We start from the raw sequence: 22,511 nt of genomic DNA, 5'->3' as shown, positions 1-22,511 counted from the left end.
AGGCATAACTGTAAGGGATGATTATAGACACCAAAGTAAGATGAATATACAGGGTGTCCTAAACTAAGTGCGGGAGCCGGAAATGGGAGAGTCCCGGGGTGATTCTAAACAACATTTTCCTTTGCAAAAATGTCCTCCGAAGCTTTGTTAACGAGTTATTAACGAAAAACCCCGACCAATCAGAGAGCACGAATAGCGAGCGCTCGGCCGACCAACGAGAGGGCACAAGCTACGCGGAGCGTCTGCTATTCACCGTGCTCGAGTATTGTACAAGAAACTCAAAATGTTTACGTTAATGCTCAATTCCTCCTAAACTATTGGATGAAAAATTATGAAAAAAATTAGGACCACGTTAACTATTGAGACATATATTATAGAATTTTTTCAGATTTTTAAATTAATTATCCAAGTTGCAAATATTCGAATATTTCGTGCAGGGTATTCCTGAATAGAACGGCATAACTCTAAAGAGTAATTCTAGACACCACAATTAGACGAAAATTAAGAATAATGATTTCACGTTTGAAAATCTGGTGGAAAACGTCAAATATGATCCAGCATGGAGACTTTGAGCTGTGGTTGTCCGCACGTCAGTGTAATCCTAACGCAACGAAGGGAAGAGGTCACTGTCGAATAGCTGATCTCTCCGCTCTATTACGTCAGGGCTACACTCCTGTGCGGACAACTACTTTTCGAGGTCTCCACGCGGGCTCATTTGTGGCGAATTTCACTTGATTTTTAGACATTTATAATATACAGGATGTCCCAAACTAAGTGCGTATGAAACGAAACCTCTACAGCGGAAAGATTTCAGCGTCTTCTTTGATAATAATTAAAAACTACGGAAGGGCGATTGTGTCTTGTGAAATAAACGCAATAGTGGATAGATATTCTTGATTACCTTTTAGATATTTAACATGAGTGAGTTAATTAATTAATACGTCTTCTAATATAGGTACTACTAAATGTCTAATTTAATTTGTACAGGAATTCAAACGCCTACGAAGTCGTCTTCTGGAGCGGATTTACCATTACCCCGTTTGATCAGCTACACACTGGATCCTAACTTTGATGTCGACGATCCAAGATGGACCTTGGCTGCGATGCAATGGGGGCAATTTATTACTCACGATATGTCTATGAGCATTGTAGGACCACAATCAGGTAAATTTTTGATTTTTTATGAGAACGAATTTTGTTTGGTATTATGACAGATTCTTAATACTTTATTTACTTGTTTATTTCATTTTTCTTCGAAAATACCAAAGGCACTAATCGCGATCTGTCTGATGAAACATTGTAGCGACATCAAGGATTGATATAACATTTGTCACCAGCGTGGTAGTGGTTACACTGTTCAACAAATTTAAACCTTTTTTCGGATCTGTAATATCCAGTGAGCCTTGTACAATTCCTTATCCTAAATACAAATCAGGAAGCGGAATTGCTTTATCACCATCAGTTTCCGAAAACACGATTTTTTGTAAAATAGCAGTATTATGGGTAAAAATGAGATATTACATAAAAACTAGGAATGCTAGAAAGTTCGGATTTGCCTTAAGAAATTTTTTTTTTTCTAATAACCCCTATTAGCTCCCGCAATTTGTCCTGTTGAGCATTCAGCGAGTGGTTGGATCCATTTAGGATAACGTGCGGGCGCTACTTCCGCTGAAATAGCAGCATTGTAGCTGCGTATACATTTGTGTGAGTACTTATGTTGGTGTTACTAACAAGGGAACTACCCGAAGTGATAATCTCCGATTTTGATGCAACTTTGTAGGTCGGTAGAGAAGCCAAAAATATTCGGCACCTATTTCTTTATTTCGGCTATATTCGATGTTAAAGGGGTGAAAACAGCCCCCAAAGTTGGGGGTGGAAAATATATTTGGTCTCCTATCTCGAAAACTATTGGGTATAGAAAAAAAGTGTAAATTGGGCAATTACGTATTTTTTAGCAACGAATCCATCTGCATAAATAGTTTTTAAAAATACCTATTTGTTTAAACAATATATTGAAAAATGTCATATTTTTGTTAATTTTTCAGGTAAAATGTAAATCGATTTTCTCGCAAATTTATGTTTAGATACTATATATCATAATGCAAGATACGAATATTTTGGAATTTTGAATTTTTGCCTTATAAACAAAATAATTACATTCACATTTTATCCGTGTTTTCTGTGGAAACGAGCCCTGAAACAAATTATTCTAGGAAAATTATATATTTGTATGATATTTTCACCATTATGTAGTAATATATGTTGTAAATAGTTCATTAAAAGAAGTCCAACAAGGAAATGTGAAAAAGGGATTCATAGTGTATACTTTTATATGTCAAAAATGTTTGAAGTAGGTAATTTGGGCCTTCCACCTTCATAAATGAGAAATAAACAAGCTAGGAAATAACATCGCTCACACTGAAAAATCCCAAAATGAAATCAGTCCTCCTGTGAGATTTTTACAAACGTAAACGATATTAGGCCCAAACAAATTTAGCCTTTGATTATGGTCCAATTGCCCTCATACTTGTAGGCTTAAAGTCTTGAGCGTGTTACAGATAACTGACGCTTTAAGCCTTCTATTCTTTTTATGACAGTTACTTGCTCCGACCCCATGATTAGTTCAGCGACGATAGAAATCTGAACATTTCAAGAAATAATAGGAACCTTTCAAGCTAACGTAAACAGCAGTGCAAATAAGTTTATAATTTTTGCTTCAGTCAACAGTTTTTCGCCGCGCTCGTGCTGATCATCATCAGCTGTGCATTGGTTTCTAACGTTTTAATGAAATATTTACAACATATATTACAACATAATGGTGAAAACATCATACAAATATATAATTTTCCCGGAACAATTCGTTTCAGAGCTCGTTTCCACAAAAAACACGGATAAACTGTGAATGTAATTATTTTATTTATAAGGCAAAAATTCATAATTCCAAAATATCCGTATCTTGTATTTTGATACATAGTATCTACACATAAATTTGCGAGAAAATCGATTAACATTTTACCTGAAAAATTAATAGAAATATGACATTTTTCAATATATTGTTTAAACAAATAGGTATTTTTAAAAACTATTTATGCAAATGGATTCGTTGCTAAAAAATACGTAATCGCCCAATTTACACTTTTTTCTTATAGCTAATAGTTTTCGAGATAGGAGACCAAATATGTTTTCTACTCCCAACTTTGGGGGCTGTTTTCACCCCTTTAACATCGAATATAGCCGAAATAAAAAAATAGGTGCCGAATATTTTTGGCTTCTCTACCGACCTACAAAGTTGCATCAAAATCGGAGATTATCACTTCGGGTAGTTCCCTTGTAAGTCCTGCGGGCATTTCTTTCTTAGTCTTCTAACAGTACGGTCAGTGTACAGTGTACTAGCTATCGGGTTTGGGTGTTTAGCTGTTCTCATTTTATAGCTGTCGGATAATCGCCTGATTTCGTCTTGTACAGTAGGTATTTGAAGATCTTTGCGTAATTCTTCATTCTTTATATACCAAGGTGCATCTGTTATTGGTCTAAAGATGACTGATTGCATTGCTTCCATTTTAGCGATGTGACTTTTGGCTACTGTGCCTCATAATTGGATGCCGTACGTCCATATAGGTTTTATTATTACTTTGTAGATTAGTAATTTATTTTCTGTACTTAGGTTTGATCGTCGGTTTGTTAACCAGTGCATTTCCTTTTTTTTAATTCTGATTTGATCTATTTTTTTGTGTATATGCTGTTTCCAAGTTAATTTTGAGTATAGTTGGAGTCCCAGGTATTTGACTACTTTTGTTTGTGGTATTTCGTTATTGTAAAGTGTGATTTTTGGTGTTTGTCCTTTGCAGAGCATAAAAGTAATATGATTACATTTGTTATTATTGACTTTTATTTTGCGTTTGATTAGCCATTTTTCTAGTAAGGTTATATGGTTTTGTAGGTGCTTGACTGCTTCTTGGGGGTCTTCGTGTGTTGCTAATATTACGGTGTCATCTGCAAATGTATATGTTGTGCTATGTGCTGTAGTTGGGATGTCGTTGGCTCTGTATAGACTGTAAAGTACTGGTCCCAGTATACTTCCTTGTGATGTTCCAGTGTTTATTATTTGTATGTCTGAGTATGAGTCTTTTATTTTTACGTAGAATGTTCTGTTGTGGAGATAGAATTTTAGTAGTTGGAAAGTTGCATATAAGAAGTGCTGTTCTATGATTTTCAGCGAACTTTCATGCCAGACCTTGTCAAAAGCTTTTTCTATGTCTAGAAATAGGCATGTACAATATTTCTTCTCTTTCAAAGCAGATGTAATTTGGTTAATTAGTCTATGTACTTGTTCAACTGAAGCGTGTTTTTCTCTGAAACCGAACTGGTGATCTGGTATTAGTTGTTTGCTGTTGATTGTCTCTTTAATTCTGGTTAACAACATTTTTTCTAATAGTTTTGATAATATAGGTAGACGGGAAATTGGTCTGTACGAGGACAGTTCATGGATATTTTTGTTTGGTTTTGGTATCATTATTATTTCAGCCAGTATCCATGTACTTGGGAAATATTGAGTACGGCGTTGAAAATTATCGTAATCATTCTGATGACCTTGTCCGGGAATTCTTTAATTACACTGTACAACAAGTTTTAACTTTTTTTCGGACTTGTAACATTCAATACTCGTTTCTTATAGATTTTTATGCGCTGAATACGAATCTGCAATCCGTTAGTCGCCATCACCCTCAGTTTTCGAAAAAATCGATTTTGAAAATAAACGGAATTTTTAAACTTTGAACAATTATTACGCTTAGACGGTAATAATTATACAGTTGATTTTTATGTCAGATTATTTTATGAACATTCATGAATAAAATAATATACATTATTACTGGGTTATAAACATTTAAATATGTTTAAACAAAGATCAAAGGCAAAAGGCTACCCGAAATGCACCATAAATTTTGTGTAATTTGAAATATTAATTTTAAATTAATCAAGTCAGTGCTATCTATTTACAAGGTGTATTAATTACAAATTTGTAAAAGTGTAAAAAAACTTGTGTTAATCTAATGCAAATTAATTACAATTTAACTTAATAAACGCATAACGAAATTTATTCCGTTTCACCATTCCATTTGCAAAATGCTAAAAAATAACGGACTGTGTAATAAGCATCATAAAATATGATGTAACTCCATTTAATTTCTTAAAATAATAAATTTTACATAAACGATTTCTCTGTATGTTTAATACATTAGGAACTAATACACCTTGTAAATAGATAGCACTGTCTTGATTAATTTAAAATTAATATTTCAAATTACACAAAATTTATGGTGCATTTCGGGTGGCTTTTTGCCTTTGATCTTTGTTTAAACATATTTAAATGTTTATAAGCCAGTAATAATGTATATTATTTTATTCGGGAATGTTCATAGAATAATTTGACATAAAAATCAACTGTATAACTATTACCGTTTAAACACAATAATTGTTCAAAGTTTAAAAATTGCGTTTATTTTCAAAATCGATTTTTTCGAAAACTGAGGGTGATGGTGACTAACGGATTGCAGATTCGTATTCAGCGCATAAAAATCTATAAGAAACGAGTATTGAATGTTACAAGTCCAGATGGCTGTTGTACAGTGTTATTTTATTGTTGATCAAATCAAAGCCTGGGGTTTTATTGATTTTTATGGTTGAGATCAGACGTTTGATTTCTTCTTATGTGGTATTGAGTATTGCGTTCTTTTGTCTCTAATCGTGGATGATGTAGCTTGGTGTTGTTACTATTGTTGGAAAAACATTTGGTTGGGATGTTTGGTGTAAATTATTTACGAACGTCGACGCTTGTTCTAGAGAATTTTTCCTTATTGTAGGAGTCGATACTGTTGGTCTTTTTAATGTTTTCGTCGCCCTCCATAGTGAGTAGTTTGTCTCTTCGTTTAGTGAATGGTTGGAGAGTTATTTGTTCAATTCTTTGTTAGAGTGTTCCTGTATGAACTTTTTAACTTTTTTTAGTGAATATCTTCAACTGTCTTTTATTTTCTTTGGTTTTGCTTCTTTGCCACTGTGATTTTGCTTTTCTTTTTTCTTTTATTTTTTGTAGCACATAATCTGGGTATGGCAGGCCGGTATTTTTCTTGTTAATGGGAAAAGTAGATGACCAAGCTGCTTCTTGAATTATTTGTGTTAGGCAATCTATTGCGTTTTCTATGTGTTCTGGTTGCTTAAGTGGAATATTAAAATTTAGTTTTTCGTTAATTATTGATCTGATAATGTTCCAGTCTGTAGTGCTATTGTATAGTGTGGGTGGTTTTTCTATGTAAGGTGGCTTCTGCAGGTAGTCTATTAGAATAGATGTATGGTCTGAACTGAGCTCCAAACTTGACTGTAGTTTAAAGTGCGTCCTATTTAGGCCCTTGATTATTGCAAAGTCTATGAGGTTCGGTGTTTTTTCCATTGCTGCTGGCCAGTAGATGGGTTCGCCAGGAGATAGTCGAGTTAATGTTATCTTCTCTATGGCGTGCATCAATGTTTTATCCCTGAGAGATGTTCGTTTCGATCCCCAGTATCTATGTTTTGTGTTATAGCCACCTGCCGCTAGAGACCTATTTCCTAAGGATTGAAAAAAGTTTTCATAGTGCTCTAGGGTAAGTTTATGTTTTGATGGTGAGTAGACAGCTGATATCTACATCTCTCCATTTTTAGTCTCTATTGTTACTGTTGTTGCTTGTAGATAATCGTATGTGGTCGTACTGTAGAAGTGGTGTTTGATATTATTTTTAATAATGATGGCAGTTCCCCCGTGTGCTTTCCCAGAGGGATGTTTAGTATCGTATATTGTATAATTTGGAATGCTTATATAATTTTTATTTGTAAAGTGAGTTTCTGAAATTGCCATGATATCAATATTATGTGTGTAGATAAAAATTTTAAGTTTTTGTAGTCTTTTTTGTAGCCTATTATTATTCCACACAGCTAATTTGATTTGATGGTTCATTTTACTTGTGATTGTTAACGATTTTTGTTAGTACTTCTATCATAGCAGTTATTTGTTGGGTTTATTGTTGCACTAGTGAGGTTTGTGTCGTTAGTATTTTAGTGCCTTAAGAAATAGAAGAGAATTTCCTGAATCGACTAGTGCAGGCACTTTTTAATTTTCCTTATTTCAAATGATTGCAAATAGCCATGAAAGTTAAAAGAAAGCCGTCGCGCGCACTTTCTACGCTATATTTTCGTAATTTTACAAAGAATCCTTCGTCCAGGACAAATTTACTACACAGCATCAGATTCCATGAACATTTTCGTAGAGGAAACCGTCTATTAAACGTATCGGAACAGATTTCGATTCAAACAAATCGAGAAAATATCAATCGGTAACGTGTGCACTGTCTGCTGCCACGCGACTATCGCTCGTCGCGGAATCCAAATCAATAGTATCGTCCAATTGGGTCCCCATTTTTTGTACATATGATGCTTCAGTTTTTTCACATATCTTTGCATACAAATCAGTAAATTGGAAGGCACCTTCTCCATCACTGAATTTCGCGTTAATTTAAAAAAATTCAATATCCAATGCACAACTTCGAATCTTATATTAATATGACCCCAGCAAAAGACAATCACAATTCTATTATTCACAAACCTTTAAGATTCTCATTATAATCATTGTTAGGATCGTTAAAGGTGATCTAACGTCGGTCCGAATTGGTTGAGAAGGTGGGGTTAATCAAAAGAAATCCTACGCTTTTAATTTTTTTTTTCACGATTATTGAATTAACTTCAAAATTTGAGCCAGGGGGGATGAAGCGGGCTGAAGTTCTCGTCCTTGGCCTCCTGATGGTACATGGTCCGTCGGCAGTCCTAATGTCTCTAACGCCTAGAACAAAAATCAGCGGAACCGCACCATTTAAGTATGATTAACTCACACTAGAGTCGACTGACCCATTTCTAGGATACAAGCAGTCGTGCCTTTTGGGAGGAGGATACAATACCTCACTGTGTAGTGAAAGGTAGATCAGTGGATTGTATTACCGACAGTTCTTCACAGTGAAGAATCTGTCGGCTGGCAAGCGGATTGCCTCGAACGAAGTGCAGTGAAAACTGTGTTTCGCTAGTGGGAGAACCATGCAGTGCTAGTCCCGATGGCTGATAACGGCGGCCTATAATCGTTTATGCCCCATAACACAGCGTCTACGTGTGCACCTATTCGGCACATGGGGGTTTTTTGTGGACACGGGAGTAGAGCCCGTACCACGGAGGAGTAAAAGTTGCCTTACGATAATTGTACTTTGAGAGTGCGCCGCTAACCAGCGGTCATCCAAGGAGTGGTCATCCAAAACGCGTATTAGAAATTCAGAAACATCCAAATCGATTTCCTCGGTGGAAACTAGAATGGGATCGCCTATATTACTACCGTCAGGATGTATTAATAGACCAAACATTCTATAAAGATCTGAATGCGTGGAAATTGGTACTACTCCTTCCCCAAATAGAGGAAATATTAGGAGAGGCTCACGAGGAGTCACAGTCGGGACACCTAGGGGTAGAAAAATTTTATCGTAGAATCACTGTACGATATTACTGGCCAAGACTAATAAAACCGTGGTTAATTTCGTTCGGGCATGCCTCACGTGTCAACAAACAAAGGTACAGCAGACAGTTCCGATGGGCCTCATGAGTATGCGAAGTATCACAAAACCTTGGGTGGTAATCTCTGCAGATAATATGGGGCCGTTTCCACCGAGTAAGGATAGATACATGAAAAAGTCGAGGATGAAAAAAAGTACCATCAAATACATATAAATAAAAAAGATTATGAATCACAAAAAAATAGAAGATAATAAACAATATAAAAAAAGATGTGAAACCAATACATAAAGGTGTTTTCCAAGCCTTAAATGACATTTGAGACACAATGGAAGGTTCCGTGCTTTCCAACTACGCTTAAGATTACACAACTCTGCACAGCTAAAATGCTGTGTTCAACTTGGCGTGGCCAGGCAAGATATTCTCAGATCATCAACATCCATACCTTCTTTCTCGAAGGCTTTCAGATAATTTGTCAATTTAAAACTCTGACGATATGAGTACATTTTCACTATATTGCGTTTTAAAATAATTCTAAGATCATTTATAGACATCAATACTTTGCCTTTGATAGACGTACAGTTAATTCATCAATTTAAATAAAGCTTTAACACATTGCGTATACTTTCATTAGTTTGCGGTTTTTAAATAATTCTTATTCATCAACATCTTGATCTTGCCTGGCCACGCCAAGTTGAATACAGCATTTTAGCTGTGCAGAGTTGTGTCATCCTAAGCGTAGTTGGAAAACACGGAATTTTATATTGTGTCTTAAATGTCATTTGAGACTTGGCAACCACCTTTATGTATTCGCAGGTCATTTCGATATCACATCTTGTTTTGTATTGATTATTATCTTCCATTTTTTTTTGCGATTCATAATCTTTTTCTTTATATATGTCGAAGTAAATTGCATTGGGACTACTCCCGGTTCACCTCGAGGAGCTGATGCATGGGAACATTGTCCTTGAGTAGGTTCCATTATTATAAAGACAAAACAGACTCAACACTTTATAATTTGACCCAACAAATTTAATAATTAATAACAAATAAGTTTAATAACGAATTAGAAAAAGAAACAGAACTATTGGAGGAAAACACGAAAAACGCACAAAATAATCCTAAACACTAATCGTTGTAAATCCAGCGCACTAGATGCCTCTTTACGTCCCGTTTGCTTCGGTGTACGGTGCGTTACTGTCCTTCTTTGTTTTGGGTATCAGCTACCTGGTTCCCTGCCATTGACCGGGAACAACAACAGTGCTGATTCCACTCGCGCCGACATATATATTTGATGGTACGTTTTTCATTTTCGACTTTTTCATGTACTTGACGCAATTTTTTTACTTTTTTGAAGTTTTTTATTAGGATCTCACTTCTCTTTACAAAGATAATTTGCATAGGGAATAACTTCAGATTATTTTGAATGAATATTATAAATTACCTAGATTGTTGAGATATTGAAATGAAATTTTGGGAAAACATTTTTAGACATGTGGTAATTCATTTAATAGGTGTTTCTTCCAGATATATGCATGCAAGTGATGCATTAATAAACATTACTTTAAATTTACATACTGTAAATTTACAGAGTATAAATTTAAATGTGTAAAAAGCCTTCGGATAATTTTGCTTTATATGACAACAAACGTAATGAAGAATCACAGAAGAAAAATTTATCAACTAGTTAATTACAACCTGAAAGCAGTTAAAACGATCAAATGATAATATTTTAACTGAAAATTCTGGCTGCAATTTATTACAACATATTTCGCACAAGCATGGCACAAATTTCCAGAAACTTATGTAAATGAAGATGCTTCTCCGTTCTATAACCTTCTACTACAGATAACCTCTACGCCGATGCGTCCGAAATGCATTCGACACTTGGTAGGTTCTCTTTCCAATGACGGCTGCCGAGCTCTGCCAAATGATCCCAAGAGTCGACGAAGGAAACGTCATGTGTTAGTTCCTTTTGGCTGAATGTGTGCGTGCAACGCGTATACATATTATGTCGACGAAAATTTGGGACTGATAAAGAAAAATTTTGTTAGCGTTTCTGGAGAACTCATAGCATGATATTATATCTCTGATAATATATCTCTCATGATAATATATCTCTGTTATATGTGACCGATTTTATTGAATTTGGTGTTATTCGAAAGCTTATATGCCGTTTACATAAGAAAAGTGCCTTTAAATGTAGAAATTATTGCAGGCGTGATGAGATATTAATGAAATAAGTTTCAGGTTAGGTTAGAATTGCCGGTTCACGAATAAAGATACACGGCAGCGACAGTTGACATATATATATATCGATTTTCGGTTTTCATGGACTTGGCGTCGAAACGCTGCCGCGTCTCTATAAACGCGTCTCTATAGATAAGTAGACATGATACTGTTATCGTTGAAACTCATCCATTCGGAGAGGAATTCACCTACTGCTTGAATACTTGCTCCACTGCGTCACGCTGCCGATCCCGGTCGTTGAGGGATAAAGCAGCGGTAGAGTAGAACTTGCTGATCGCAGGTATACAGCGCCATAGAAATACACTACGCGGTCACCAATACTGATCATTTCATTAATTACAACCCCCACGGTCCTAAAATATTTTGGAACGAGATAGTTCCTACGTTTGAAAACAATGTGGACCTGCAATATGGTGGTCAGTTCGGGTACTATTCGCGGCACGTCCGTTCCGCGGCTATCGCGGTGCCTCGGTACTCCATGGCAAAAGAAAAGAAAAGGTTATATCCTTCGGCGGCGGAAATCATGATCGATACTGACGATTTTTTTCGAAGTTTCTTTCCTCCTGCCCTTGCATCGTTCTAGGTGCGACTTCTTAGGAGTGCCACTTCTTCAAAATATTCAAATTCGACTTGTGTCAGCTGGCTTGATGGATGGAAGGTTTTTCTCGGTCAGACTTTTTTCGTAGAGGCTGTAAAGTTACAGACAACTTCATGGGGGAAAGCAGAGGCATATCGGATTAGTGTAGGAGACGATAATGAGTGTCTCGCAGATGTGGCGGTTTATGTTCACAGGTATTGCCCTGGAAGTTCGAAGGAGCCACTGGTACGCGAGACCGAAGGCCGCGAAAGTTGCGTCGCGATCACTTCTATAGACCTTTTCATTCATTGGAAGAGTGAAAGTATGAAAGTTCCCGTCGTAAAAATACGAATTGAGGAAAGTTCCTCGACGTTAAACGTTTAGTCAACGGATGTATTGCACAGACAAACTCGTTGATAAGGGAAAAATACATCAACTGCATTTTCATTCTTTAGTTACTTCAGTTTCAGGGCCCTGCGATTGGCATGCATTTTATTATGGTACCACACATAGTGACCATCCAGTCCGTTTAAACCATCACACGAATTTCGTTACGTTTTTAAATATTTTAATGTAACTAGGTTGAAAAAATAGGTACCTATTAATTGAAATATTATGATGGAAAAAATATGAATCATACCTCCCCCACAAGAAGGATAGGAAAATGATATGAAAAAATAATTTATTTAAAATGTCTATTTAAACGGCAAAACCTAATAAAGGTTTTGAAATTGTACTAAGTTTTATTTTCAAGTAATGATCTACGACTGATCACTGCAGCCAATGCATACATCGTAAAAATGATGAAAAAACACAGTAGGTCACAATTGTATTAAAAAGCATTGTGCGCGTTTAGACGTTGCGGTCGATCGCAGCCACACTTATAGGTCATACCGCCATAAGAGTTAAGAAAGAAGTACCTATAGCATATGTATGTATACTCACTTCTATCCAAACTTGCAATAAAGTATTTATTTTTATATTATAGGGTCACCTTTAACACAGTGCTGCACGAACGAGGGACAATTAATGGAGGAGCATCTGCATCACGGACAGTGTTATCCCGTAATCATTCCTCAAAATGATCCCTTCTATAGTGGCACTAATGTAAAATGTTTCAATTTCGTTCGTACCTTAACCGATTTGGACCATGGCTGTCCACCACGATCTAATCCAGCAGAACAGGTTTGTTACCTTTTGCTCTTGATAGCTTGACTCATTCATTTATTACATTATTTACGAATACATACCAAGCATGTGAACAAAGAATTACCTTATGTAAATATTCGTGTAGAAATTTTACACAGAAGACTGCCGAATTCGGATCAGTATTTAGGTTGGACCATCATTGTAACTTATTACGTCTAAACAAGTTCTGGTATACGACAAACAATATGTGTTGCTTATATACTAAGTTAGTTAATGCACTAATCACTGCCATAAGGAACGACCCGATATTTAAGTAAACAAACGCAGTTTGTTTTAACAATTGGGAATCTAATACTTTTCACACTCAACTGTTGGTTTTCCAATTGCTTTAAGATAAGTAGTCGAACACTCAATTGTATAAGTACAGAAAGTACATTAATTAAGCTACAATATATTGATTCTGATACTCCTATCTACAATTAGGATTAAGTAAAATATTTTCAATTAGAGTAATGATTCGATTGAGGGCTGCAACACAGGTCTGCAAATACAGTAATGTTGCGGACGTACGCCGTTTCGTCTACACGGACGAGAGCTGTGGTTTATCCCCACTACCTCGTTTGATACGTCCCGCCGAGAAACCAATTCTTGGAATCATCGCGTTCGAGCTCGACGCCCGAGAACAAGGCCGTCATAAAAAACAACGATAGCATTAGGGATTTAAATAGGAAAAATTGAAGTTTCTTATTCGCAAACGGATTTTCACGCAAGTAACGCCAATCGATTCCTTGTGCTCTCCCGATTAAAATGATGTCAAACACGACATGATTCCGATTATTTTTAACAAAGATACATAAAACTTGGTTTGTAGAACGAAAGGTCATGCTCGTAAACAGACCCGGGCGCGACTCTCGTCCGCGAGTGGTAGTCGATTTTAAGCACGACCAGTCCCGAGCGCTGCTCTCGTCCGTGAATGGTAGTCGATTCTAAGGCACGACTAGACCCGAGCGCGACTCTCGCTCGCGAGTGGTAGTCGATTCGACGAACGCGGCTCTCGTCGTAGGGCTAACTCCCTAGTATTCCCTCATATTTTTGTGTTTAATTATTTAATGACTGAAATTATTAAGAAAATGAAAGCGTAACACAAAACGTATATAAGTTCCGTTTTAAATGTTTAGAAATTTTTATTTTTTTATTTTCAATATCTTCTTTCCGGCATCGATTAAATATAATATACATAAATTCTGTTAGCCAAATCTTCATTTACTGTCATTTTTAGCTCGTAAAGAACTGATAGAAAAGTAACTTTGACGATTCTCCGTAACCGTCGCAGGGTTCCAACCTTTATTATTTAAATATCTTTATTATAAATAATAGGAATCATGTATTTGATATCATTTTTATCGAGAGAGCACGAGGAATCGATTGGTGTTGCGTGAAAATCTGTTTGCAAATAAAGAACTTCAATCTTTCCTATTAAATCCCTAATGCTATCCTTGTCTTTTCTGACATTATTGATTTCGGGCATCGAGCTCGAGCATCCACGGTCGAGCGAGACCCTTTTTTTTGCTTCTCCGGTCGTGTATCAATTATCTCGACGACCGAGAGCAAAGGAAGCCGAATCGACTACCAGTCGCGGACGAGAGTCGCGACCAGACCCGAGAGCGGCTCTCATCTGCAACATTACTGTATTAAAAAAATATTATTGCTTAGACTGTTGACTGGAACTATGAAATTTTGCAAATATGATACTGACATTTATGTAATATACAGGATGTTTCTGAACAGCACGAGATAAATTTAAGGGGTGATTCTAGATACCAAAATAAGACGAATATAAAAAATAACGATTTCGCGTTTAAGGCTTCCTTTGTTAATTATAAGTGTCTAAAAATCTGATGGAAAGCACCAGAAATGAGCCTGTGCGGAGGCCTTGGGCAGTATTTGTCCGAACAGCAGTATCGCACTGGCGTAAGAGAGGGGAAAAGTTGCTCACCGTCGAACAACTGATCCGAAATTTTACGACACTCGACAAGACTACAGGATCCAAAGTTGAGTTAAAATTGACGAATATCAGTGAATAACAATAATCTTGTCTATTCGTTACAATCCATAGACTACTTCAAAATATTCACTATGAGATAGAAAAGGTTAATACGTCTATCCTCTAATTAATCTTCTGGTACAAATACACACACAAGAAAACTGCTCACACTACTACAACTCTTGGCGTAGAATTTGGAGGAAAACCGCATACATAATGGCAATATCGCAAGAAAAGGACTAAATTTGTAGAAAAACTCGGCACGTATCACAAATAGTCGCACAAACGTTCGATGTGAAGGTTCGTAGAAGAACTAATTGCAACTTCTTGAAAAACTCAACTTAACTTTACTGAAGGCGTAGACTCTCCGAAAACCGAGTCGATGCACCAGGAAACTTCTTCGTTTGACATTCAAATTTCTGTCTTTAATGATTTCTGTAAATAAAATTAAACTAACTACATGACTTAAATCGCGCTCTGCGTTTGGGCCTATTGCACCAATCGTATTGCTCTAAACAACATTTTCCCTTGCAAAAATATCCTCCGAAGCTTTGTTAACGAGTTATTAACGAAAAACACGGACAAATCAGAGAGCGTAAATAGCGAGCGCTCGGCCGACCAGCGGCAGGGCACAAGCTACGCGGAGCGTCTGCTATTCACCGTGCTCCAGGCTTGTACAAGAAACTCAAAATGTTTACGTCAATGCTCAATTTATCCTAAACTATTGGATGAAAAATTATGAAAAAAATTAGGACCACGTTAACTATTGAGACACATATTATAGAATTTTTTCAGATTTTTAAATTAATTATCCAAGTTGTAAAAAATAAAAAACGGGGAAAAAGAATTTTAAAATGCCGATTTAGTAAAGTAATACCATAGTAAAAAAAATAAAAAGCAATGTTTTCGTAGTTTCTACGAATTGAACGTTATTTTATTGTGTATCAAAACATTGAAAACTGTACAAGAATACTTATTTCATAATGAATGAACGAAAATTGGACGTATTAGTTGCTGCAATCGGTAAAAAGTAGGGAAATATTGATTTTTATTTTTTTATTTATGACGGACAAGGCAGAAAAAGTTTACATAAATTGGGATCAATAATACTACTCTAGTAATATGAGTAATTACTATCGGTAAAACTCACCTATTCGGAGAGGAATTCACCTGCTGTTTGAACACTTGTTCCATTGGGTCACTGTGCCGATCCCGGTCACTGGGGGACGACGCCCAGGTAGCGTTGATCGCAGGTACAACACCACAAAAGGACACCTTGCATTTACAACACTTCGCGGTTACTAACACTGATCACTTCACTAAACGAGCACTGGACCCTTTAATGACCGACAACCGACTATTTTGAAACGTTCTGCGGCATTCCGTAAATAAAAACAAGATGTTACACAGTTCAGCGGCGATTTTTTCCGAAGTCTCTTTCCTTGTGCCTTCACATCCCTCCAGCGCGACTTCTCGGTTAGTTGACACCAACGAGGTTGGACCTTCCTCGGTTACTTTTTTTAGTGGAAGGGATAGTCTCTTCTTCGGGTCGAAAAAGTCGCCAACAAATTCTTGGGGAAAAGCAAAGGTATATTGGATTAACGTAGGAGACCTTAATGAGTGTCTCGCAGATGTAGCCGTTTATGATCACAGGTATTGCCCTGCAAGTTCCAAGGAGCCATCCGTACCTGAGATTAAAGTCCGCAAGGGTCGCGTCGTGTGTACTATGGAAATACTCTTGATACATTCGGACGGATGAAATGTGGAATTGGCCGTTGTTAAAACGTCATTTGGGGAAAGCTTCTGAATGTTAAGCATTTGATCAACGGATGTCTCGCACCGACAGACAAACTCATCGATGAGGGGAAAATACGGCAATTGGTTTCACATTCTTTAGTTACCGATGTTTGTTACTCTCTTCCCCAATTTTTATAAACCTTTTCGACCTATAGGAGAGGCTTACCTATGTATTAAAGATTAGACGGATCTTTTACGTGCACGTCAATGCATTTAGGTACATGTAAAATCAGAATCTCCTTTATAAATCACTTGGAAATTAAATTTAATACAATGGCAAACCGTTTATCTGGTTTTGCCGTTTAAATTGAAAATATAAGATAAGTTACTTTTCCGTATCATTTTCCTATCCTTCCCATAAGAAAATATGATCCATACTATTTTTCCTTCGGAATATTTCAACGAATATCTGTTTATATTTTCGATTTTGTTTCATAAAAATATTTTGAAAGATAGCACGGCAAACAATAAGAATAAATGTACGGTCACTACATGTACAGCGTGATAAAAAGCAAAGCTCGGTCGCTGGACGCAGACATCGAAATAGTTAAAGGTATTCGAATACAATTGATGTATTTAACCCCCGATGTGGCGGCGAATTAGTCTCTGCCAGACATCCGTTGACCTAATGTTTAAGTGCAAAAACGTTTCCCAAACTCGCTTTTTAACAATGGCTAATTCCATATTTCATCTGTCCGAATGCATCGAAAGGACTTCAACGGTAAGCACGATGCAACCCTTGCGGCCTTCGGTCTCGAGTACCGATGGCTCTTTGGAACTTGGAGGGCAATACCTGTGATCATAAACGGCCACATCTGCGAGACACTGGTTATGGTCTCGTACACTAATCCGATATGTCTTTGTTTCTCCTCATGAATTTGTTTACAACTTTTTCGACCCGAAGAAGAAACTACCATATCCACTAAAAAAAGTAACCGAGGAAAATTCAACCTCGTTGATGTCAACTATGGTAAAATTAATTTCAACAGGCGGCTCAGGGCCACTCAGCCCCTCACGCGCCCTTCTGGTGGGTTCCCCAACCGCGGCAATTTCCCGTGCGCGCGGACGCACTTGCCGCGCGTGAGCAATATCCGTGAGCTCACTCCTCTGTCCCACCAGAAAGGCTCGTGAGGGGCTGAGTGACCCTGAGCCGCCTGTTGAAATTAATTCTACCATAACAAATCAAATTCGAGTATTTCGACGAAGTACACCCCGAGAAGACACGCTCGAGGAATGCGAGGGCACGAGGAAAGAGACCTCGGAAAAAATAGTCAGTATCGATCGCAATTTTGCCGCAGTACTGTGTAACATCTTGTTTTTATTTACGGAATGCCGTAGAACGTTTCAAAATAATCGGTTGTCGGTCATTAAAAGGTCAAGTGCTCGTTTCGTGAAGTGATCAGTGTTTGTGACCGCGAAGTGTTGTAAATGCAAGGTGGCTTCTTGTGATGTTGTCCCTCGCGCAAGTGCTTCAGTCCCCGCCGTACTTGCTATGGTCTAGGCACGTATGCGAGGAGCTGGGCCCCGCTCCTCTTCGGCGATGATCCGCATTTCTTTGGTATCGTGTGGACTTCCCGAAGACTTCCTAAAGCTCCTGCCGCGCGGGTAACGATCTCCTGGCTTGCCTCCGCCCTCGCCTTCCTCTGAAGCCTCTCTAGAAGGGCAGCATCGCGGGAGCATTCATGTACTCGTAGTTCCCAGATTTTCAGTCGGCTCCTCTGTTTCGCCACGGATACGGCAAATCCCTCAACTCCGGGGGTGGAGAGCCCCTCTACCACCCGGTGTTGATACGACTCCTGAATCCGGAAACTGCACGGCCAGGGCACGGGGACGGCCTCGGGGTCCTTCAGGTTCTTCTACGGCCCTGGAACGTCGTGCGCATTCGGCAGGCAGACACCTGAAATTAGCCGCAATTTGAATTCAGGATATTTTCCTCCAGGAGGCGTCTCTCGGCACGTGTTCTGCAAGGGAGCCGTACGGTCTTTCTTATCACTGATTTCACAAAATGCACTAAACCGGGGACGGCGCTATGCGCAACGTCACAAACTAACAAGAACCTTTCAAGATTCAACATAGCAATCTACTCCTGATATACGATCAAGAAATAAGGTCTCAATATACGCTAAAAAATAGAAAAGAAACTAACTAATAAGAGGGTTGCAAGAAAAAGGTGGAAAATGTTTAGATTTCCTGATGATAAAAGCAAACTCAATAGATTATGCAAAATATTAAAGAAGCTCCAGTACAGTTATTTAAATGAAAACATTCGACAATACATTAAAAAACTAACTCTGCATTCGCAATCGTACGGAAAATACTCATTACGGAAATTTATCAAAAACCTAAAAAACCAAAGCAATTCATTTCTCAGATTTGAGGAATAGATAATTTCTAGGTCAGAAAAGACACAGATATTTAAAGATGTATGTAGTCCAATTCGTCGAGGCTTCAAACCAGATGATGAAACAAGTGTAACGGATAACAATATCATTGAGCAATTCTTGGAAGCTCTGCTGCAACTTTGCTTACCGATAGAAGTTGTTAAACGAAGTGAAGTAGCATCAGAGATAAAACGACTCAACATTCCAAAAGCACAAGATTAAAATTTAATAACGGCTAAGCTGATAAGAGAACTTCTAAAGAAACGGATTGTCACGATAACAAACTTACAAGGCGATCCTTACGGTAGGACATTCATGCAACTGCGCGGCACGCACAGGCTCGTAAATCAGTCGAAACGGTCGATTTTTATGATCGGTCTTAGAAAAAACAAAGCACGTGGCTAAGTCGTGCCATTTAGCGAATGCTAAACGCGTACTTCGGCTTCAGAGAAAGGTTATACGAATTTTATACATCTTTCTTTCAGTTAGTTAAGTCGGCTACTGTTAGCAGCCGAAACGAGGTTTTCATACTTCACATTACTTACTACTCTTAGGAGATTGCTATATTGTCCTTCTCGTTTACATTCGCAGTCGACAAAGATGGACAGTATTCGCTGAATCTGCATGAAAATATGCAGATAAATCCAGGAGTTGAGACCGACAGAATTACGGTTACGGTCACAGTCAGGTCAGTGAGCAGACGAAAATGATACGATGGGTTGCTCTCGGGGTTGTTGAAAGATGGGAGCGGTTATGCGTTTCCTCTCAACAGGTATTTTCTGACTAGAAGAAACGGTCGAGATTTCTGGTCAACAGAAATTTGTGAGCAGTTATAACTGATCAGGTACTTTGTCTTAACTGACATTCGTGAGAGGAAGAAACGGTTCGGAGTAGCATCACGTTGGTTCGGTCAGCTGACATTCTTCAAAGATAGAAATACGGTCAACTAGAATTTACGACCAAAGTTCAGGTATATCGAATTATGTTGCGATTATCTCTATGATCGATTATTGAAGTAATCGTGGTAATTATAATCATTAATCGGTTAACTATTATTGAAATAAATCAGTAATTATAGACAATTTTTCAATCGACAATCATAAATCAATAATTTATATTTTATTAAACGCAGAAGGTACATAATAGAATGTCTGAAATAAATGTTATGTAAATTAAAGTTAAATGTAGGTATGTAAATTATACTTCTTTACCAAAATCATAGCTTTCATTAGTTCTCACTAGATACAAAAATTATTTGCTCATTTAATTATCTAATAAATATGTATATACAAACAAATGTTCACAATATTATTATTATTACTGCATATTATAAAGAAACATCCCGAGGTACGAAACTTGGCAATTGCATATGTTTGAATGACAGATGCAACTATATAAACGGCTTTTTTTAAACATCCACTTGCTTCAAAGATATATCAAAATGAGTTAAATAGGAACTTCGAGTACACATTCCAGTTGATATCTGACTCTTCAAACCAAAAATAAGAATACATCCAATGATAATACTACTTTTATTCTAAATATTGGGTACAAGTGTATGTTCACCATCGTTGACGTGAATTCATGTTACTTTAAATTCTGTTCCTGATTACAGCTGATCTGAATTCTGGTCATTTTAAATTCTATTCCTGGTTGTCGCTGACGTGATTCACGTCATTTCAACTCTTGTTCCTGGTTACTATACATATAATAACTATGATTAATAATTCCTTAAAAATATTTTTTAGTCGTTTCTGCACCCTCTAAAGGTATTTGTATATAAAAATCTCAAGCTTAAAAAATAAAGATTAAAAATAAAAATAGTCACAAAATAGAATTCGAACTAATTCAATGCCAGGTATCCGTCGTACTCGTGGGTTTACGACACAACCATCGGTATCAAAAGACAGGAAGAATTTTTTATTCAATAAGGTGTGAGTAATTTCCAGGAAACGTGATTTTCTGTTTACCCCCATTACTACATCACAGATTGAGATAGAGGATTGAAAATTGGTATAAATTAGTTTTTTGTAATAAGTTATCGAATAACTCATGCAAGTGGAATTCGGTTTATGGTCACTTTTGACCTCCTTATTCGGCTAGGCCCTTTAGGTCATTACGAGGTTAAGTTATAAATTACGTGATTTTACGTAGAATCAATGCGTCCATTCACTCCTAGTACATCTTATTCTATGAGTGAATCTCTACTCAAAAAAGTATTACAAGATTTCTAAGTCCTCACAAAAAACTTCACAAAAGTACAAAAATTACGCCAAGTACATGAAAAAGTCGAGGATAAAAAGGAATACCACAAAAAAATAGAAGACCCCGCAAAAGAAAAGAAAATTACAATATAAAAAAAATATGTGAAATCAACAGGAGCTGTAAGTACATATCCCCACAAAAAATAAAAGATTACAGTATAAAAAAAATATGTGAAATCAAAACGAGCTGCAAGTACATATGATATGAATCACAAAAAAATAGAAGATAATAATTACAATATAAAAAAGGATGTGAAATCAAAATGTGTTACAAGTACATAAATGTGCTTTCCAGCACTGTGTAACGGTGACAATGTATAACACAATGTAAGATTCGGTACTTTCCAACTGCACTTATTAAGATGACACCACTATGCACAGCTAAAATGCTGTGTTCAACTTGGCGTGGCCAGGCAAGGTCAAGGTGTCGATGAATAAGAATTATTTAGAAATTGCAAACTAATGAAAGTGTACGCAATGTGTTAAAACTTCCTACTGCTCCATTAACCATCGACGGTCAATAATTATTATAAATAATATAACAATTCGTATGGTTCTCCATAATCCGACGGCAAAATTTCGGCGTTTTCGTTGCGTGATTATCGTCACTCACGCGATTGTCGTGTCGTGCGCTGTGTACAGTTTTTATGTGAGTTTCAAAATTGAGCGCTGAAAGGTTCTCTTTCGACTTTAAAAACACAACAACGCATTACAGAACGCTTCTCGAAAGAAGCTATAACGGTCTCCAATGTTGTGAGATACAGACGTAGCTTACATGAACAATTCACAATATATGTTAACGAGTATCGGAGGCATTGACATGTATAATTCGTGGTTGAGATGTAAATCACACACGTGTTGGATTCATTCATTTTGGCTTATGAGAACGCATAGTTTCGAATGTCAAGGTATAACGCTTTTCGCTTGAACAAGGATGTTGAAGTTTACATTCCCGAGGCTTCAGAAGAACTTACGCATGCCTGCACGCACGTGCGTACGCACGCCATGTATTTATTGCCCTACACAACGATTCCAAGGAAAGAACGCATGATATATTAATTAAAATTTTGAATTTGGAACGTCAAAGGTCTAGCATACACCTAATGTCTAAAAATTGAGTTCGGATCAAAAATTTCCTGTTCAGTACATAACAAACACTGTACAAACCTGAACAGAAACTCCCCTTTGATGAAACCATGATATCTTAATGCGAAAAACTGACCTTTTCGGATGTCTGGATAAAATTACAAAATATTGAATATTAATTAGAGTGATGTCTGAGGCTAATAGTGGATATGTTTGCAACTTTCAGCTGTACTGTGTATAAAATGATGTCTAGAAAAGACGGTTTTCATGAAAATCTATAAGATGTAAATTCCATGTAAATCTATTAGATGTAATTTCAGTTATCCATGTAAATCCATATTTACAATATTTATATTACAATACATAATTACAATTATTGGAAGCTTACC

General features: G+C 37.0%; 1 protein-coding gene across 1 annotated transcript in view; it reads left to right on the top strand.

Annotated features, from left to right (window-relative positions):
• The window catches only part of LOC143188789 (peroxidase), a 154,285-nt gene that overhangs the window by 76,475 nt on the left and 55,299 nt on the right, over positions 1–22,511 (top strand). The window contains exons 5-6 of the mRNA XM_076393232.1: positions 988–1,164; positions 12,390–12,586. Coding sequence (XP_076249347.1) covers positions 988–1,164; positions 12,390–12,586 — 374 coding nt within the window. The remainder of the gene's footprint in view (positions 1–987; positions 1,165–12,389; positions 12,587–22,511) is intronic.

This window comes from Calliopsis andreniformis, chromosome 3, assembly GCF_051401765.1.
Source record: "Calliopsis andreniformis isolate RMS-2024a chromosome 3, iyCalAndr_principal, whole genome shotgun sequence".
Lineage (NCBI taxonomy): Eukaryota > Metazoa > Arthropoda > Insecta > Hymenoptera > Andrenidae > Calliopsis > Calliopsis andreniformis.
This window is presented reverse-complemented; position numbering and strand designations above follow the sequence as displayed.